At 42.0% G+C, this 22,553-nt stretch overlaps 1 protein-coding gene across 1 annotated transcript in view; it reads right to left on the reverse strand.

Annotated features, from left to right (window-relative positions):
• The window catches only part of LOC146785727 (aspartate aminotransferase, cytoplasmic-like), a 540,935-nt gene that overhangs the window by 403,501 nt on the left and 114,881 nt on the right, over positions 1-22,553 (reverse strand). The window contains exon 4 of the mRNA XM_085633572.1: positions 16,473-16,585. Within this exon, the coding sequence (XP_085489698.1) occupies positions 16,473-16,585 (113 nt within the window). The remainder of the gene's footprint in view (positions 1-16,472; positions 16,586-22,553) is intronic.

Below are 22,553 nucleotides of genomic sequence, written 5' to 3' on the forward strand. Positions count from 1 at the left end.
TATTTGAGGACTTCTGTTGCTTCTTTCTGCACTTCTTTTGTTTCTTTCTGTGCATTTTTTCTTCTTTCTTCACATGTCCTATCTCTGTAGGCATAGTTAGAAATTAGCATTTAAAAAACCTTTGAAATTCACAGAAAAAACCATAGGTTTCAGGCACGTTATAGTTAGGAATTAGCATTTAAAAAACCTCAGAAATTCACTGAAAAAACCATAGGTTTCAGGGGTGTTATAGTTAGCTGGACTTTTCACTTGTACAAAACCATTGAAATTCCCCCGTTATAGTTAGTTCAGCTAACTATAACTCGCGCGCCCGCAATGCACTGCTGATGACGTCACATATTACATCACTCATGACATGGTCAGTGACATCACTCATGACATCACTGATGACATCTCAAATTACATCACTGATGACATCACTGATGACATCATCCTTGTGATAGAGTGGCACACCTCCTCTCACCCTAATATAACCTTTGATACACACATTCAAAAATAGAGACTAAAATTTTCAAAACAATGGACATACCAATACCAGTTACAACAACCTCTTCAGTAATTCTAAGATCCACATACACATCCACTCATTCACCAACAGTCCTATACAGTCACTCATACATGTACTCACTCATCATATGTACTCATACACCTATACATCCTGTTACACAATGCCACTCATCCATAGAGTTACTCACACACATAGTCACTCATGCTAATAAAGAATCAAACATACATTTACTTGCATATACAGTTATACACACACCACCATACTTACTTCTACGGAAACTTACACATACTTAGTGTTTTAAACAATCACTTATAGAAACACATACTTATTCATACAGGAACTCTTTCAATCTCTCACTCTCACATATAGTCACATATATACACCAATAGTCACATATACTAGTTTAAAACATATGTAGTTACTCATAAAGACACTATTGAGACAGTCATTCACTCACTAACACACCCATACACACACTCATCCACCCATACAGTCCTGCACACATGCTGTGTTCAACACATACAAACAGTGAGTCACTCATTCATGCACCTATGCACTACGTAATACCCCCCACCGAACCATGCAGACACTCAGACTGATACTCAAAAAACCAACTAATAACCTATATAGACACCCATGTAGCTACTCACCAACCCATGCAGCCACTTATACACAAAGTGAGAGACTGATACAGATATTTACATATTTAAACATTACTCACTAAGCCATGTATTCACTATGATACACTTAATCAGTCAGTTACACAATCAATTTTTCAAAAACAAATCATCCATTTAGACACTTATATACCCATTTATTCTTCCATCGACCTTGAGATATACATATATAAAACATATTTAATTTTCAGAAAAACACACATTCACTGGATGATGTCATCAGTGATGTCATTTGAGATGTCATCAGTGATGTCATGAGTGATGTCACTGACCATGTCATGAGTGATATAATATGTGACGTCATCAGCAGTGCATTGCGGGCGCGCGAGTTATAGTTAGCTGAACTAACTATAACGGGGGAATTTCAATGGTTTTGTACAAGTGAAAAGTCCAGCTAACTATAACACCCCTGAAACCTATGGTTTTTTCAGTGAATTTCTGAGGTTTTTTAAATGCTAATTCCTAACTATAACGTGCCTGAAACCTATGGTTTTTTCTGTGAATATATATATATATATATATATAATCTACTGGCGGTCGCCGGTAGATAGTTATAGTTACAACCTAGTTTCCATACGAAATCTCAAAATTCTATTTTGAATAACTTTGGCACCGGTTGACGAATCCTCCCGAAATTTTCAAAACTAGTGGGGCGCTCCGCTCAGCTCCTACCCTGAAAGTCTCGGGTGATTCGTCAAGCGGGGGCCGAGAAAAAGGGGGGTCCCAAAACACGTTTTCCCCATGCATTTTCCCATAGGACCTTTAGTCGCAGCTACAGCCCGAACGGCTGAACAGAATTACGTGAAATTTGGTAGAGAGGTAGCCATAAGGTCAAGGAAGTGCCTTTTGCAGGTCTGGTGTAAATCTGTTCAGTATTTCCTGAGAAAATAGCATTTAAAAGCATATCAATATCTAAACGCGCGCAGCGTGCGCGCACTGTGCGCGCACCCTGCCGTGCGCGAGCGCAATTCTGATTGGTTGTTAGATGTCGGTAAACATTCGAATCGGTCAAAACCAGGAAGTGTCGGCCGCCATTTTGTCTCTCGCAGTCTGAGGGGGTGAAAAAAAAAAGGTGGAGAACGTGAAAAGGGGGCAGAGTGGACAGTTCCTGACCCCCTAGCCTTGGTCAGGGGGTCACAGAAGGACCCCCAAGGGATAAAAAAACAATGTTTTTTTTTTTTTAAATCGCGCGCGCGCGGCACGCACTGCGAACCGTGGGTGCTCGGTGCGCGTAGCGGACCGAGCGCCCTCAGCGCGCGCACGGTGAAAAACCTGAAAAAAAAAAATGTTCATAAATACATAACTTAGCATTTAAAAAAACGTACAAATTCACTGAAAAAACCATAGGTTTCACACACGTTATAGTTACGAATTAGCATTTAAAAAACCTTGCAAATTCACTTAAAAAACCATAGGTTTCACACATGTTATAGTTAGCTGGACATTTCACTCGTAAAAAACCAATGAAATTCCCCCGTTATAGTTAGTGCAGGCAACTATAACTCACGCGACCGCAATCCTCTACTGATGACGTCAGATATTACATCACTGATGACATATGTGTCTTTATGAAAAATAAATATTTGTAATATATGTATAGCTAAAGATTAATGGAAGAAGACATGGGTAAATAAGTGTCTAAATACAGTGATCTAATATCTGACGTCATCAGCAGAGGATTGCGGTCGCGTGAGTTATAGTTGCCTGCACTAACTATAACGGGGGAATTTCATTGTTTTTTTTACGAGGGAAATGTCCAGCTAACTATAACATGTGTGAAACCTATGGTTTTTTAAGTGATATATATATATATATATTTATTTATTTTACTAATTATTCACTGCTGGCACCAGCTCCCCATAGTTTCACACTTGGAACCTGTTGCTCAGAGGTCACAGGGCAGAGCCAGGCACAGAAACATGTGTGAAACCTATGGTTTTTTTAAGTGAATATAGATATATATATATATATATATATATCGAGAGAGAGAGATAGATATAGATCTATAGATATAGATCTATATCTAGATCTATATATATATATATATATATATATATATATATATATATATATATTCACTGAAAAAACCATAGGTTTCAGGGGCGTTATAGTTAGCTGGACATTTGAGATGTCATCAGTGAGGTCATCAGTGATGTCACTGACCATGTCATGAGTGATGTAATATGTGAAGTCATCAGCAGTGCATTGCGGGCGCGCGAGTTATAGTTAGTTGAACTAACTATAACGGGGGAATTTCAATGGTTTTGTACGAGTGAAATGTCCAGCTAACTATAACACCCCTGAAACCTATGTTTTTTCAGTGAATTTCTAAGGTTTTTTAAATGCTAATTCCTAACTATAACATGCCTGAAACCTATGGTTTTTTCAGCGAATATATATATATATATATATATATATATATATATATATATATATATATATATATATATATATATATATATATCCTATACTAGTGCTCTTGTCAGGGCGCCACTGCAGCTTGCACCACACATTACCCCTGTCATGCTACCAATGATAGTAACAACACAATTACTAACCATCACAATTAGGGCTATTTGAGGCCCCCAAAGCTATTAAGAATGGCTTGGGCAGAAGGTAATAGTCATTTTTAATTTAGATTGAATTAATAATTGACTGTAGTTGTAGTAATCCCTAAATTAGCCAGACATCTCCACCTTGTGGAGACTGTCACAAGCACCGGTGTTGACAATTAAGTGCTGGTGCCGAGCACCGGAACCCACCAGTTCAAATGAAGCAGTTGCAGCACCTATTACAACCCCTAACTGATGTCCTGGAGGACATCTGCAGCAGCAGCATCTCCAGTTCACACTGTAGATATGGTGGTGCTGGAACAATTTTCAGAGAGGTGGTGCAGCTGTTAATGTTGCATCACTGAAGTCATAGGGATTCTTAAAACTTCAAGAGCCACACATAGACCAACAAAGGCAAATGAGCCACACCCACTCAGCAGGAAATTTATAAGGGTGTGGCATGTAGACGGTGGTGCATTTTGGAGCACAGTGGCAAATATGTATTATTAAAGCCTGGTGAATGTAATGCACTGTCATCCACAGACAGCTCCTTTCCCACTAAAATTGCCACTAATTTTACACAGACATGCAGCTTTACGTATATAAACGATATAGCACACAAAAGAGAATATGTGGAAGACTGGAAATATTCATCATGTGTGCACGTCCACCATCGGTCTCTCTTGCTCGCCTTTTCTCTCACCCATGTAGGTGTTGCATATTTTGTCATTATGCAGGTTTTTCCTGAATAAATAGGGGAATACAGGGATGGAATTGTAGCACATCCTAATACAACCCAGGGCAATGTTGTTGCTTGGTTTCAGGAGAAAGGCACATTTGTGTCCAGATTTTTAAGCTTTTGAACAGAGGGATTCAAAGTTTATAGCAAAATATAAATATATATTTATATTGCATTTATTCAGCACTTACTACCCCAGAGCAGTCCACTGAACCCCATTATCAGGCAGGTAGCACGCTACACTCTGAGGAAATGCTTGTTTAGAAGGGCGCTGTACTTGCTATGGCCCTGAGTGCAATGTGTTTTGGTGTTGTACATGAGTGACCAGAGTGGTGCTTTTATCTTGTTGCAGCACTTAGCAAAGTGGTTGAGGAAGTATATGTGAGAAACCGAGCACGCGCAGGTTGCATTAGCTCTTGATCCATTTTTATCACTAAAGGTAAAATGGTGATAAATTTATTTTTTCCACACAAGACTTGTCTTCATTCGAAATGTTTCACTGTCCCTCCAATCCCTAACAAATCTAACGACATAGAATGCTAGTTCCTTCAGGGTTCTATCAGGGTAGACCGTAGGGTGTTCCCGCATGGTGGTCCGTGGCTGTGTTCCCAGGAGGGCGCAAATACCTCTGTGAGAAATTGTAACTGAAGCTGGTCTGGAAATAAACTTTGTTTATTTATCGCATTTCCAGCCTGACTTTATTCACCTTTAGCAGTTAAAGGGAACAAAAAAGTATGGCAATTGTGATTCTGGGGTCAAAGCTGTGGCTTAAAAGAACAAAATATTCTAGAAATATTTTTCTTATTTTTTCACCTTTAGCCAGTTGCATATAAAATAATGCACACAACAAATGAAAAATAAATACAAAGGAACCTAAGCGTTGGGAAAGCTCTCTTTTGCATTTTAAAACCTGAATATGTAAATGTGATCACTGCAGATGTCTGTTTGTAAGACTAGAAAGTCAAAGAATGTAATTCTGGTTGGCGCAGTGTGGAACAGTGACTTGAATTCATAACGCTATGAAGTTCCAGCCTGCAGCACAATGAACAGAATATGCAAGTAATTATTTAAACATTGTATCACAGACAGTATAAGCAGTGCCACAGGACTTATCCGAATGGGGAGGATCAAATAATGTGGCAGGGTGGACCAAAGTATGCAGCAATAAAAGGCAAAATATGCAACTTAAAGTATCATTTTTTGTGATAGCATTTCTTCATTATTCTATCAGTTTTACATATGTTAACACGATCCAGGCAAAGGCTTCCCCATATTAGCACCAGTTGAATACCCACATATAGCAATAAGCAACAGAAAGGTGACCAGTCAACCTCTGTGCAGGCTTCACCTGTGCGGCAACATGTGCCGGGAGAAAGCAGAGAGGAGCGAGATCACAGGATATCTTTATAAAGATGCCCAAAGAATGGGGAGCTAAATGGGAGCTAATCTGTGTGTTTAGAAAGGTAAACAACGTTTACCATGAATCTTTTTCCCTTGATACTTTCCGACTTGCGGAGTAATGGTATACGGAATCACAACGCGGTCGTTGTAATGACCGCGTTGTAATTCCCTGCGGGGAAAAAGACTGCGGGATAAGATCATACATTCGTTTAGAAATGGACAGAGACAGGTTCCTCAGAGAGATGCTCTGAAGATGATGGAGAAAGAATTGTGCCATTTGTTGTTTTGTTTTTTTAAATGACCATCACTACCATTAGTGCAGCAGATGCAGTGGCATGAGGGAACACTGTACCAAATGATGGCTGTGTTAGTAGCAAAAAGGTGGGTGGGGAGTAATTTTTCTTGATAGAATTATGGCTCAGGTCACGCATGCTGAGTAGGGAACGGGTCCCAAGCACCACGGGTGAGAGGTGGAGCTTTTTCCCCTTTTTTTTCCAAAGGGGCAGACAGCCTACTTTCCACTTGAGGCCAATGAGTGATGGTCCAGTGGAGTGGGCAGTGGAGTAGGTATAATTTGTGCTGCAGGTGTAGTGACACAGTGGTGTAGCGGTGTGAAGGGACAAATAAACCCCAATTAATGTTGTTTTATGGTCCTTCCTTGCTTATATAAGGGCCCAGTGCACCACTGCTTTGCCAGTGTTGCTTTGGGCCTCGGACCAATGGGCAGAGAGAGGGGAAAATTGAAGCAGAGGAGACGCCTTAGCTTAGGCCTCAGAGAGAGGTGAGAGCGGGATATGGGACAAGATGGAGGCCCATGTTTTGAACAAGAGGCAAGGGAAGCTACCCGCTTTGCAAGGCAGTCGCTGTCATTAGTGAAGCAGGTGCAGTGGTACTGGGGCCCAGGAGTTTAAGGTGCCCACTGCATCATGATTATGACTATCTTACAAATCAAAGGAGGCATGGAGGCTCATTTTACCTGCTAGCATTAGGGCTGTGGGCACCCTTGCTTCAAAGAGGCGGGCAACACACAGAGCTCATCTTTTTCTAAAAGGGAGACTGTATCTGTTTTAAGATTAGTGTGATGGCCAGGCATAGTGGGAAACGGGTGACAGAGGCAGAGGACACAGCCTGCCACTCAGAGCTGTAGCCGTCAATTGTGCAGCACGTAAAGCTGCACTGGGTCCCAGTAGTGTGAGGGCCTCACAACATCCCAACTGGGGGGAGTTGTGTGCTTTTTGGTCAATTTCTGTATTTTTTTGTTGTATTTCTCTTATATAAGTCTCACTTTTAGTGCGGATTATGAGCTACAGAAAAGTTACCCTGAAATAAGCCCAGCTCTCTGCACGCATCCATGCCCCTTCCTTTCTCCCAAGTACTACCATAAAGTGGTGCATGGGCGCCCATCTTCAAAACATTTTACTTAGTGGGGCTCACAGCAAAAACGTTTTGAAGACCTCTGATTTACATGGAGTGGCTAGGAGTCTGGATGGCAGTGATGTGTAAATGCCACTGGAGAGAAGGATGTGAACTGCAAGCTCTGGAGCCACAATTGACATTCTCTCACTTTCGACAGTATTTTAATCCTGAATGTGTGTTTCACTTCTCCCTAATATCTCCCCTTTCTCGTCTGTTTTCTAGTTCACAGTGCACGCTTTGCCGAGTTGTGTAAGACTAATGCATTGATGTCAAACTCCGCTTAGTCGTGTCTTATATTTTTGCTTTGCATCAATAATCCATACTATTTGTACATACCAGTCGGGATCCACTCATTAGTACCGCTGTGAAAATTATGGAAAATTTGGAACATAAAATATAATTGGTGGTTATATGCGGGGCCACTGGAATTATGTGGCAACGGGGTGCAAATGATGCACTGGGGTTCACTGACTAATGAGGCAGGAAAGGAAACATTTCCTGTGTAATGTGGCACATTGAAACCGTTATTCTTTGATTTTGTCATTATAACACATAATAATCCAGCATGACAAATGTTTCACCTCGTTAGTACCAGATTACCACTTGATTACAGGAATCCGCAATTAAAAGGTGACCAGTTCACCTTTGAAAGTGTTTGCCACTGGGCAGCACCAAGCAGGCATTTTTTCAATTAACTCTTGGAATGTTGCAGCACAGATATTTTTTCTTGAAAAAGCAAATTATGACTCTGACCGTGTATTAAGTCAAGTGTAGTATATTCATAAGGGATCGGAATTAGGAGTTGTGTGACCCTCGCAGTCACAAATGTACGCAGGTTTGCCCAGCCTGAATCTATTATGGTAAAAAGTCCATAAAAAGGAAATACGTATAGAATGTATGATATTAGATACAGATTCTGCATGCTATGCGTCACTGTGAGGCTGAAAACTTGGAATATGCAGTATTTACCCGTCGTGCTAAACATCTCAACCCTTAGGAATTGGTATTTACCACATATGGAAAATAGCCCACTCTACTCCACCCAACTTTTAATGAGGACATTTTCATTTCCAAACCGCCATTGTATATCATCTGAGGTTCACGCTCTATTAAAAAAATAAAAGGAACAGAAGCGTCTGGAATGGATTAGGCCCAGACCAACCACGAGCCCTGACAACAAACTGAGACGTGACATCAGAATCAGAGAAGAAAACAGGGACTTATTATTATGCAACGTACGACTAACGTAGTCTGAAGCAGCTGAGCAGTCACGTGCCAATGTTGCGTAGTAATAAATGCCAATAAACGGGCAGCTGCGCAACGTCAGGGTTTCCACCCGCTCGCGCACAAAAACCTTTGAACCAGGTGTGTTTAACAGCTTATTAAAAAGCTTGATGGATAAATACATTGACTGGAGAAATGCATCTAATCCTAAAGTCCTACATTAAAAAAGAGCAATTTTACTCAACTGTCATCCTTCAAAGACCGGTAAATTAGAGCCACATATATCTGCATTCTTAGAGCCCTGGTAATCCCAATTCAGGTACACACAGTAGTCTGTTGGAGAAATGGAACTTTAAGACGTGTACAAAGTTTAGACTTTTGTTCTCTGTAATCTATGCAAGGATTACCTGAAACACTGAGTTTTTCAAGCGTAAAAGAAGAAAGCGTGGTATTATCACATTGTCTCCATTTTGAGTGATGAAAGTTGGGTAAGCCCTGGACAGCCCAGAGGGCAGGGTGCGATGTGTTTAAAAAGCAGGACATGTGCTTTTAAGTTTCACATGTCCTGGTAGTGAAAGACTCTTAAATTCGTTTTTCCCAACTACAAGGCCAATCTCTCCCATAGAAAAACATAAAGGCTGCCTTACTACACTTTTGTAAGCATAGTTTCCAAATGGGAGGAGATAACTGGTTCATGTGTAAAATTCTAATTTATGGTGAAGTTGGATTTTAAACTGCAATTCTGAAAATGCCACTTTTAGAAAGCTGACATATTCTTGCCTTAGCCATTTGGTGCCTGCAGCCAGTCTTTAGTCACATGACTCGGTGTAGCTGGCAGCTAGGATTTGTGTATTCCTCTTAGACAGACACACATGATGGAAGCTTAGATTTTGACTGGATGGGACATAACTGGCAGGATGGGAAGGAGGCGCTAGGAACAGCCCCACCTACACTTGAATAGGCTGCACATGCGCTGTAGTTAGTCTGGAGCCAAGGAAGGCAGAGCATATGTCCACTTCAAACACCTGCCACTAGAAGCTACCCTCCACTTCAAAGGCACAACTATGTATAAAAGAAGGTCCTCAAACACCAGCTCCTCAGTACACTTCTGGACCAGCAGATACTCTGCCAGGAAGAAGGCTGCCCTACTGGTTCAAGAACTGACACTCTGCTGTTTTGTTGCTCCAAAGGAACTGCTGCCCTGTTGTGCTGACCTGCTGGTCTCTTGCCTGGAGAAGAAGAACTGGACCTGCAACATCGTCTTGCACCCTGGAGCCCAGAGTGACTCCAAGTGGTAGTCTGCTGGTCAGTGCTTAATTTGTAAAATATTAAGTGCCGGAGCTCTGACCAGGAGGCCACTGTAGCTTGGACCATCCATCGCTCCTATTATCGCTGCCAAAACACCTACTAACCATCTCTCTCGCATGTAAATGCGTCAGTTCAGGTTATTCCAGGTCCCCAAAGCTAAAGGAATGTCTGGGGAGGCAGGTATTAGTGATTTTGTTTATGTATTTTGTTCCCTAAACAGCTCTTATACTTTTCCCCTCTAAATTACACGAGCAGCACCACCTTGTGGCAGACTGCCCTAAGTGTGGTGTTGGCAATTAGGTGCCGGTACCGAGCACCGGAAACCAATTAAGTGCCGGTGCTCAGCACCGGAAAGCTCCGGCTCAAATTAAGCACTGCTGCTGGCCTCCTGACCTGAGCCTCAGAGCCATAACAGGCTCCCCAACAAGCTCCTGGACCGTTCTTCGGCAACTTCCTGACCCAAAAGTGGTAACCCTCAAGTCCTGGACCCTAGTTTAGCTCTTGAAATCAAGCTTTTGGGCTCTTTGTGACCGCGAACAAGGCCCATTTGCACCGCTCGCACCGAAACTCTGCAGAAGTCACCGCCAGCCGATCTTTGCATACAGTAAGCGTCGAGCACCCGCAGTGGACCGCCAATGCGAAGCTTCAGCCCGCCCACCCATGATGCCCGGCCTGCTCTTCGCGCCACGCCAACCACCGCCAGTGGCGTTCTCCTTGCTCCCCGCGACCCTCTCCAATACGAACGTGACTCATGGCACAAAAACGTGCGAAGGTAAAACTTAAGCGGTTTATCTGGGACTGTATCCAACCCGCACCCCATCGCAGTTAGTCTGAACTTTTGAATCCGATGTCCAGTGCAACCAGATTGCTGCAGTTTGAACTTTATGCTTTTAGTTGCTATATCGCAGTTTATTCTTTGAAAATTCATAACTTCGGTTCTACTGATTGGATTTTTGCCATTTTGGTCTTGTTTTACTTATCGAATTATCTTCTATTTTTCTAACCTGGTGTACAAACTTTTTGTGTAGTATTTTCAATGTTTTAAGTGTTGCACAAATACTTTACACCTTGCCTTTAAGTTAAGCCTGACAGCTCGGTACCAAGCTACCAGAGGGCTGAGCACAGGTTCATTTGGAGGGTGCTAGTGTCTGACTTGGATTGCGGCTGCTGGTTTGACCAGGGCTCAAACCCCAGTCAACTAGTAACCCAATTTCAAACAGTATGTGTGTTGTTGTCGCCAGTAGGCATTTAAAGTTAGGACCTAGTTTCCATAGCAAAAGCAGTTTTTGAGTTGCTTATAACTTTGGTGTGGTTTTATGGATCGTCATGTAATTTTCCCCAAAAAGTGCTGTACTCTGTCAAGTTATGCATGTAAAGTTTCAGTGTTATCCATCAAGCAAGGGCTAAGAAAAAGGAGGGGTAAAAAAAAAAGTGTGTTTCCCATGTTAATTCCAATAGAGATTTTAGACTTAACTATAGCCCGTACCGCTGTACGGAATAACACTACATTTGGCAAAATGGTAGATCTTGGTCCAGAAAGCGACCTTTTTGTGATTGGTGTAAATCCAGTCGATAGTTTTGGCAACATTAAATAAAAAACAAATTTGTATATCTAGATGCGCAAATCCTCAGCAAATCTGACCAATCTCGTGCAGAGATCTGATTGGCTGCCAACTCTTCAACCAGGAAGTGTTTGCAGACTTCTTGGGACTCGGACTGAGCTGAGTCGCAAACAAAAACGTAAAAAGAAAATAAAGAAGGGGTCACGGTCTGAATACTCTGAGCCACTTGGCCTGGTGCTGGCGTCCCCTAGGGACCCTGCTAGGGCCAAGAGGCATTTTCTTTTCAATTTTGGCACTATTTTGTGGCAAATTCACAACAAAATTGAAAAAAAGAAAACCAAGCGTGGGCACCCGCACTTCTTTTGTATATGCCATTCCAGCATACTCGATAGCTTGAACACTAAGCCCAGAAAGTTAACATCACACATGAGCGACACTTTACCAGAGACCTCAAACCGATCCACGGCAGGTTTTAATGAGTGGTTTTCTGTACATTCTGACACTTGCTGTTTTGATTTTCAAAACTGGTGGACAACAAGAGCACGCTTACAAACTGTTATTAAAAAAAAAACAGGACTGGCAGGCTACAATATGGTCCACGTGGCATAGGGCAACTAGGTGTCTGTATCTGCCCTGTCATCCCCCAGTCAGGCATTCTATTCCCTGCTTCCACTAGTGACCAGAGGCATTGTGTTATTTTGGGTTACTGGTGATCTCCCTGGGCCTTGGCCCTGTAATTGCAAACATTGCATAGAAATAATTAGCCTACATGCCATGCAAATGCAGATAGGGTTGCCCACGACCTCACATTTAGAAAAACCTGGTGCACAGGAGTAGAAGCTGCCTGTGCGCTTTTCAAACATAACATATATATTATTAATGTGTTCAGGTGTTTACATGTATCGCCTCGTCACCAATTTGCTGCTATGTAAATATATCAGAGCCTTCCATTAACTAAATGTATGGTACTCAGTTTATCAAACTTGGAATGATACTAAATTAGCTTGATTTGAAATTCTAAACAAAAGGGCAGCACAAACTCTGCAATTGGCGCAGAGCATTTTGAGTCTTCTGTTCTCTGTTGGTCTTATGGACGCAGTTTACAGAGTCCCAGGAAATTGGCATGGGCCGACTGCAAGCAGGGAAATGGACTCCCTTGCTCACCAGATATTAAGTGAAAAGTGGCCGTATTTGGAGTGCAGTTGAAAATCTTAAGGTTATGCGGTAGATGGTGGATTATGTGGCAAATACGGCAACTCTTTCATTACGTGAAAATCGCCGCACAATCGCATAATCTCAGTGGTCCTGGTTATAGTTCAGAAATAGCATTAAAAACCATAGAAATTCACTGAAAAAAATAGGTTACATGGACGCTATAATTAGGAAGTAAAGTTTTAATAAAAACTTTAGAAATTCACTTAAAAAACCAAAGGTTACAGGGGCGTTATAGTTAAGAAACAGAATTTTGACAAAACGTTGTAATTCACTAGACTTCATTCGAGCTGTGTTTACTGATTATAAGAGTTAATAAATAAAAAAGACATAATTCATCTATAGTTTCATAAAAATATAAAAAGGAAAACAGTAATTCACAAAAAAAATAAATCAAAGATTGCAGGGATGTTATAGTTTGGCTCAGATTTTACTCACACAGAACCATAGAAATTCAGCAGTTATAGTTACCTGAGCTAACTATAACTTACACCCCCACAATGCACTGCTTATGACCTCACATATTGCATAACTCATGATGTATATATACGATATATATATATATATATATGTTAGCTCTTCCAACAACAGAGTTTTACAAAACCAGTGACAAATCAAAATGAGCACTGAAAGCCAAACCTATCAGTTTTGCCATTGCTTGTTTTTATTTTTGTATGCCTTTGTTTTTTGTAGGCTGTTCTCCACTCTGTGAACAACCTCCAACTGTCACCTCCAATCCTAACGGGACCAATGACTTGTGGAGTAACCAAATTACCCATCCTTTTCCCTGTGGTGTTTACCTAGTAAATGAAGCCTATTGAAGGCCTATCTTGCAACTACAGAATCAAGAAACAATGATAAACCAAAAACACACAACTGTATATGAAAGGCTGTACAAGCAAGGCCATTATAACCACCAACCTAAGGATCCTTTCACTCTTATTCGGTATGTAGGATTCATTGTACTAGCAATGTATTTAAGGTAAAACCTGAACAAATATGTACACAATATCCCAAAAGTATGCTAACCCTCACCCACGTTCTCTTCCTGTATTCCTCATTTTCCAAATTGCAGCACACCATTTTTTCTGATTAAAATTAATTCCCTAAATTACTTTCGAAGAGTTCATTGAGCAGAGATTAGCACTTGCCGGTTGGCAAACTGCAGGTTGGATCTGGAGGGGTCCATTGAACTTTAAATCAGATGGTACATTGCATTTGTAATTTTAGAAAGTTACAGACCAGGAAGGTACGTTGTACTCTTCAAAGGAGAGAAAACAATTGTCTGTTGCGCATTGCGCATTAAAACAAAAGAAAAAATATGTTGTTAAAATAATACTTTAAAATGCCAGAAAAAGGGGAAAGGAAGCTTCCACATAAGTGTGGAATACAGCCCTGCTTCTATCTCTGTCTCCTTTGAAGGTTTCAGCGACGTAAATCTTTCTACTTTCCAAACTTGATACATTAAAACAGATGTGAAATACAGCTGTTAGTAACAAGTACAACACAGCCTTTAAAATCCTTACCAGGCCTCAGAAACACGTGCCAGGAGTTTCTAGCGCAGGCGCCAAAAAAGTAGCATAAAAACCTCGCAAAGCCATGGTTCACCGACTAATACTTGGAAACGAGTAAAATTGGGCAATGTTGTGTTACTGGTTTCCTAGAAATTAACCTGGATGGGACAAGTGTTTTGTAAAGTAGGGGCCGGGGGCAGGAGAGGCAACAGAGGGCACCTGGGACATTGAGAAGTCCTATAGAGAATAACAATAAATGATTATAGTTTAGACGGTACATAAGATTATCATTGGGCCCTCAATGATGATTACAGAAGTACCCAAATGAATCTAGATCATCTTTAAACTGCCTTGGGCCATCTCTCTTGAAATTTACGATCACAGGCATTAGTGTTAATTCCACTGTTATTATCGTCTAGCGCAATGGTCTTCAAGCGTATTAATTCCACACACACCATAAGTAGAAAAAAAACTAATCTGGGCCCCCGGAATGTCAAATATATTTTCTCACAACTAAAAACTGCTAGCTTTGAAGATAGCAAGTCAAACATTACATTTCTGTTCATTTACCTTTTTTAAAAATGGACTAAAATACAAGATTATCAACATTGTTTTGGCAGCTAAATCTCCATAAAAGTGTAAAATTATCCAAAGTGCGATGTTTTATCAGAAATATGGGGGAGGAACTTTGAGGGATGTTTTGAGCCTAAGCCCACCCCTTTTGACACCTACTTCCGGCCAAGCCATAGAGTTACTTTCTGTTTCTCAGGGGCATAATAAATGCCCACTCGGCTGGAGTCTGGCGTTCCTGGGATCATTAAGGGTAAGTCTGGGCAAAGCACTATGCTACGCTCGCGTGGTTTGCGAAGTTTGCGCTTCTTCGCACTACGCGAATTGCACGTAGCACAGTGCAAACACGCGTAGCATAGCTCAGCGTAGTGCAGCGGTCATTTTTTGCTTGCTCGCGGTCCTCAACGTCAAGTTGGCGACCGTGGGCAAGCAAAATGACATCCCGGCGAGACTTTTTTCTCGTTCGCGCTCAGCAACATCAGGTTGCCGATCGCGAGCGTGGAAAATAAACCTCCCGCGAGCTTCTCAACGCAGGGAGGTTAGGTTTCTCATTGCGAGTGGTCGTGTATGCTTGCGACCGCTCGCGATGAGAAACTACCAGTCCGCGTTGAGAAAGCTGCCGCCCGAGTAGAAATCTACTCGAGCGGCAGAAAACGACCGCTTGCACTGTGCAAGATGCATTTTGCACTGATTGCACAGTGCGGACAAGCATCCGGCACTGTGCAATCAGTGCGAACAGCATCTTGCACAGTGCACTACGCAGTTTGCGAAGCTACGCGTAGCTCGCGTAGTGCGAAGTGCACTTCGCGTAGCTACGCGTAGAGCTACTTCGCAAACTACGCCCAGGGTTAATTATGTGCCTCCAGGTGGGCTTGTGCCACATTCTAAAGACATCTGTTCTGGAGAAAGAGAAGGCTGTCTTTAAAAGGAACTTGCGCCCTTAAAATACAGACATCCTTCCGCTGACAGACTACATCCACAATGGAGACATGGCTTGACTTACAAAAAACAGTAGTAAATCTGTGCCAATAGTAGGATATCCACGAATGGGTGTAGTTTTCACTACTTTTGGGTTATTCGCAAACACGCCAATAGTACGCTAAAAGGCTGCACAAGGGGCAGGTTTCCAGACGTACTACTACGAATGTCGTGTGACTTTGCTTTTTTTCTCCTATCTCTCCAAATCTATACATTGCGTGCATCCAAGCACTGAAGAAACGCAACCTGAAGTGCAAATGCACATTTTATTTCTTTTTTCCTCCAGAGGGAAAATATCTTGCCACTCTCTCCCTCCAATCTCAAGAACCTCTGTTTGGAGGTGATCCAACCCACCTTTTACCCTACCAGAGACGTTATTCCAGTCCTTGCCAAAGTAAAACTCCAACCGTTACTAGGGTGGGAAAGTGTCATGTAGGAGTTTTTGCATGTCCACAAACTCATGAGTTTGACGGCTTCCGCAAATTAAAACAGCTAACCACGCCTTTCTGCACTCTATTTCTACCTCTTGTATAGGGTTTACTACTGAGTAGTTCTACACACTCATTTTGGAGAATTATGCAGTGGTTCAACGTGTGCACTGTGCTCCTGCACTGGTGGCCAGATGAACAGCCAACATGTTAATTTCCACACTGTCTGAACCTTGTTCCTTTTTAAATTAAAATCCTTAGGTAATGTGTGCGTGACTTGTCCACGATTACCTCTGTTCACAAAGTGAACTACAGAATAAGGAAGCTTTGTCTGCCTACTGTAGAGTAACTATTAAAAATATTTTTCAAGATTTTCAAAGTACCTCAAGGTCGTCCATCATTCCTTTCATATCAGGCATCAGCTTCTCATTGTCCCAATAGCGGTAAGAGCGAACCTCTGTGAACCCTGCTTCCTCAAATATGTGGCGGTGGCTCCCTGAAAGAAGAACAGTGACAGGTCACTCAAATATCACCTTATTGTGTGCCACTCGGCTGATGCATTAAGATATGGTCTAAAAAATACACTTGGCGTCCCATTGAACATATGTAGTTACAGCACTCATCAGTCTGGATTTCAAGATGGGGATCCCACCAAAGGTCTTAATCAGAGAAGAATATTTGATATCCTTGAGAGTTGTATACATATACACACAAACAATCACAATGGGTTATTATATATTAAACTCCTACAATGCAAGTGAGGGGTTCCAGTGACATGAAAATAAACCATAAAGTCGAAGGCAGAGCATTTTGTAAATGTGACTAACAAACACCTCAAATATCACTTATTGAGAGCGACACTCACACATTTGGTGCTTGGCTTGAGCCCTTACTTTTACAAGACTAAGGGTTTTGACTAGAGTTTGGCAGACAGGATACGTGACAGATATCCCTTCCATCATATTACAAGTGCCATAGACCAGGGGTATTTAACCTGTGTTCTGGGGATCCCTGGGGTCCATGACGGCCTTGAAAATTAGTATTAACAGAATAATAAAATGCACACAAGTGAAAAAGCAAAATGTACAGTTGAAAATGTTAAAACTTCTTGTAAATGTCTGGAATAGGAAAATGGAAGCTAAAAATTACATATCCTCGGATTGAATAGTGGGAGCAGTCAAGTGCATCAAACTGAATATAGTATGGACAGTAAATGGCCTCAATTGAATTTAGAAACGCTCCAATCTTCCTATTAAACTCTGATTTTTATCTTTGTTTGTGACTTAAATAAAATGTCATAATATGCGTGTTTGATGATGAATACATGTTTTCTTTTGTGTATAGTTTTGCGCTTCAAATCATTAAAAATGCTTAGAGCGGGGTCCCCTGCTTCTTGTAATGATTCAGTGGGGGTCCTTGGAATCCAATAATAATTCAGTGGGTGTCCCCGGGTTCCAGTATCTATTTAGTGGGGTCCTCAGAAGGGAAAAGGTTACAAACCACTGCCATAAACTATAATGCACTTGTAGTGCAGTGGATGGGGCATCCACCACGTTAGTGATGCAGTCTCCTGACTGTTAAAATCTACAAACTGTCCTAAACGTGACAAGAAGGCTGGAACCAAAACTTTAAATGCAGTCCTCTCGAAAAATCTGCTGTGTGCAGAGGGGCTCTTTGGAGCTATGGAGGCTTCGGGAACTATTCCAACCACATGGGCAGTCATAATGCAGACCACCAGGAACCAAAGATGGAGTTATTGGACTATTATAAATGTGCTCCGTATGAAGTACTTCATGGAAAAACGGGCTTCTCATTGGTTAAAATCTGTAATTAATAACTCATGTTCTTGAGCGACCTAGTATAGCTTTTTGGGAAGAGAAAGAAGGCAGAGAAGCAAAGACCAGCACCCACTGTAGTGATAGCCAGTGCAATCACATTGCAGAGATTCCTGTTTGTAAAATGCAGCAACCAATAAGGAAACAAGGATGCTCCACGACTTCCAGTGATTTGTGGCTACAGTAGTTTTAAGACCACTGTGTGGGATAAACCAAACTAGATCTATGCAATGACGGTGACATAATTCTCAATATCTAACGGTTGTTCTTACCTTGAAATACACAAATTGTATTCTGCTTTACCATATTTGCTGAGAGTTTAGCATTTCCCTCACATTTGGCCTAGGGTTAGAGTTACGCTTAGGTACAATACTACAGTTAGCTTTAAGGTTAACACAAGGACAGGGTCAGGACTTTTGGACAGTGTTAGTTGGGGCCAGTTTTGATTGTACAATTCTGAAAGACCTGGTGCCGTTTGTGATCAGTGAAACCTATCTCTGAGATCCTCTACATGGTACACAAAGTAAGTTGGATACTGCTCTGCAAAAGAGTGCTAGAATTTGTTGGAGAAGAGGTATGCAACATCATACCCTTTCTTAAGAAGGCTTAGCTGGCTAAGAGGAGACTGGTGGTTGGCGGTATATGATGATAGTTCTAGACACTGGTGTGGAGAATATACACGTTCTTCACTATTCTAAAATGTACATATTACTCTTAACTGGGAGCCCCCACTCGCTTGAGGGTGTTCACATTCTTCATGAAGAGACAGACCACTCCTTCCTCAACGTCTCACAGGAGAGTTTCAATTGATCTCAGTAGTTTACCTTGATGACAGCTGTTCTCTTCACTTCTCTTCCAATTGCATATTGGAGATGCTGCCAATTTAAACTTCCTATGTGTGAGAGGTAGTGTTGCCTAGTATTGCAAGTGTCTGGGATAGACCAACAAAACCCACAAGCATCAGAATGAAGTCTTCCATCACCACAGATCGTGAAAGACTGCATGCATTATAGGATTCCTCCTCACCACAGAACTGGATACCACACAGGAAAGCTGAGCTCATATTTGGTTGATTCTGTGATCTGTGTTCATCTGAGGTCTGAGCCTCTGACTGGCTGGAGCAAATCTGGTAAGAATCCATAACTCATTTACCTTACTAAGATTTGTGACATCACCATGGTTTCAGAAACACTTAAAATATTATGGGGCTAAAAGGTTGCTCTCACATTTGATTGGTTTCCTCAAAGTATTTCAGTGCCATTCAGTACTTCAGTGACTGGCTGATTTGTCACAAACAACACCAACTTTGGGATACAACTTTGCGCTGGAAACTGTTATTTTAGTTTACCTTAGACAAAGTGAAATTTACAAGCATCTGAAAGGGGGAATCAATGGGGCAGGTATGTTTTCCACCCTAATCCCCCTACAGTCAAGAGCTATCATGAGCACTAGGACTAAATAGGAAACCAGCTCATGATGTGAACCCAGGAAAAGGAAGAATGCTGTAGGTGTAGAACCATCACTAACTTCAGAAGCCTTTTGTACCACAAAGCCTCTCTTGAGGACCTGATGACCTCCGTGAGAGGCCTCTTCCAAGACAAGGTGTGGTTGCACTACTCATTTCGTACACAATCTACATAGGAGATAGTCCTTAAATGGTGTTACATAGAGGGGCGTTCCTGCCCCAAACCTTTTTTGATTATGTGTCCATTCAAATAATTAAATTTTTGACGATTAGATGGCTCCTCCACAGAGCATGGTCAATGCGTTTCGGTCTCACTAACATTCAGGCCTCTTTAGGACTTACGGAAGAACAAAGTACGTGTCTGCTTGGAATGCTACCAAACGAGTCGGGAGTTTGAAAGTCAGGCTGCAGTGGAGTCCTCCATCCGCTGGCTCCTGCCGATTAATGTGCGGTTCAATTTCTGGGTGCTGCCGGGGTCAGCGCATTTCTTTCCTTGGTGGTTGCTTGTGCATACATAACAAAGCAACTAAGGCTAAACAAACACAACTACCTATAAGCCTGATTCTGTGCAAGCCCAAAACACAACACAGACTTTTTGAGAAGTGAAGACTGAGGTCATAGGTCCTCTGAGTCTAGGCGCCACACAAAGTTAGAAGAGAGCTACATTATACCATCCTAATCTGCACATTTTGAGTACATATGCTTGAGGGCTACTGTATCTTACTCTTCTAATGAAGCACAATAAATGTTCTTAATATATACTTTGAGAAACAGTTTTCCCTAAGCAATATAATTATTCTGTGTTACTCACAGTTTAACAGTCTGAGTTGCTAAAGTTAACTGACACTTTGAGATTTATTCTTGGCAGATGAACTGACGCTACCTCCCAGGAGTCAAACCCCAGAAGGGAGATCTGTGGAAGGTATTGCAGAGCAGAACTCAGTTTCTGAAGATAAAGATAGCAGTCAATACTTGTCAGAAGGATTACCCAGTATGTCAGAGTCCCTTAGGATTTGGAAGAATAACCGGAACTAGCGTTAGACTCAGGGTTGTGCCTAAAGCTAACATTAAGCTTAACTTCAGGTTGAGCAACTGGCTAAGAGATAGAGTTGATTTGTTGAATTTGTTTTGACTATTATTTTGGCCATAGAAATGCAATTTTTCATTCTCTGAAGGGTGCAGGGCTACGTGCACTAATAAGAGCTGCAAGGCCATCAGAACTCGCAGAAATCAGGCTTGGAGGGAAATTGAAATGGCAACACCTTACTTATGCTTCTTGAGCACAGGCATTGCTAGTGATCTGGAGCGATGATGTGAGACGCTGGGCAGGAGTTCCCCCTTCACTCTCCATAGAGAATCATTGGAAGAGAAATAAAGTCTCTTGTCACCAGGGCAAGTAACACTAACTCCCCCACTCGTCTGAGAGACAGTAGAGGGTGTACATGCTGGGGGCCCTGAAGGAAAGGGTTCCCTTGGTCTTCTGTGGACTGTTCCTATGGTGGGTACCACTGAAGGGAGCTACCTCTTGAGGATCACACAGGTACCCTGGAAGTGACCAGGAGGCTGGCTAGCAGGCATTTTAACCTGCCTTGATGACTACAGGGTGCTGCTGAAGATCGCAGGTTGGGGAGAATTCCAAGATACCAGACAGGAGAGAATCTCCTGGGGTTTTCACAAGTCCCCACTGCTGGATGGAGGTAGGGCTTGGTTCTAGAGATTTAAAAAGAGCCTAGAATCACTAAAAAGACTATTAGGAGATATGGAGGCAGGAGGGCAAGTCCATGATCACTCCCTCTTCAGAAGAAAAGCAGTCAAAAATCAGCTCCAGGAAATATCTCTACAACATTAAGAGACCCAGAGACCCTATTCTGACTCTCCTGGACGCTGGAGTATTCTACCAGGAGAGGAAAGAAAATAATGGCTGAAATTGGCCAATTGGGGCTAGTAAAAATAACATTTGTTGCTCATCTTAGCTGAAGAGTTGCAGAGTCCACAAGGTCATCCAGCCAAGAAAATGTGCAATACATTCAGTGGTTTTCGGTAATAATCTGCAATTGAGTGCCAGTGTCCTGGGGGCAAAGCCATCAAGGGCGAGTCACATCCTGACAATTACATCAGATCCAGGAAGCCCATGGTCACTAAGAGTAGCTCTTTTGCTAAGGGCTTCCCCGGGCTGAAAATACTCCATTGTACTCAACAGTTCAGAGGCAGGACAGCCAAGTGGCACAACCACGTAGGTAGGCGAGAGGAGAACAAGAACTGCTGGCTACCTCACTGGGAGCCGGATTGTAGCGGGATACCAGACAAACCACATGAACGTAGGCTCCCACATGGCCAATTGAAATGTCCATATGGTGTCCCTAGAAAAATGTACCAGTCTGTGTCAGCCAACTCAATGGCTTGCCACGGACAGGTCAGTGTACCCATAAAACTAACAGGGCTATAAAACTTTGCATACTGTGATGAACTGCTACCCCATAAGAAGCAGGGGCACCACTAATGGGAAATAATAGCTCAGGCAGTTGCACAAAGAGTCGCAGGCCCCCACAAGATACATCTGTTTCACTTTCATTATGTCCCCCATATGTATCTCAAGCCCCGGGAAAAGTGATATGGGGAGAATTGTCTCTGATCGCAAAGCATTCCTGGAGCTAGGCTTTATCCCAGAGGCTCCATAGTGCATTGGGCTTTAAGGTTAGGTCATGTGGGTGCTTTACAGTTAGAGTAAATGGTGAAGTAAAGATTTTAACAGTAATGAAAGGTGAAAACAAGCATCCAAATGCTTTCTTGTTACTGAATTCGGGATGCAGAACTAGATTGAAAAGGCCGAGCAAAATTTTCATGCTGAAGTATTAAATTGAATTTCATCACAGAATAAGGTTTAAACCCTTCCTGATCTGATGTGGATTTGTTGTTTGTATGTTGCCTTCGCCTATTTAATAGGCACAGCCTGTCCAAATCTGACAATATAGTTGCTTGACATATTGGATTTAACCAAATCAGAGAAAAGGATCCATCCAGCAACACCATGCTAAATGGAAGTATTTTATCAATCACCTCTTTGTTTTCAAGAATAAGTTGATTACTGCCATTGGTATTGTCCTGGCACTGCCAATTTTGTGTCTTCGAGAATAGTATGCGGAGGCATGCAGGAGCTTGTATGT

The sequence above is a fragment of the Triturus cristatus genome, chromosome 11 (assembly GCF_964204655.1).
Source record: "Triturus cristatus chromosome 11, aTriCri1.1, whole genome shotgun sequence".
NCBI lineage: Eukaryota > Metazoa > Chordata > Amphibia > Caudata > Salamandridae > Triturus > Triturus cristatus.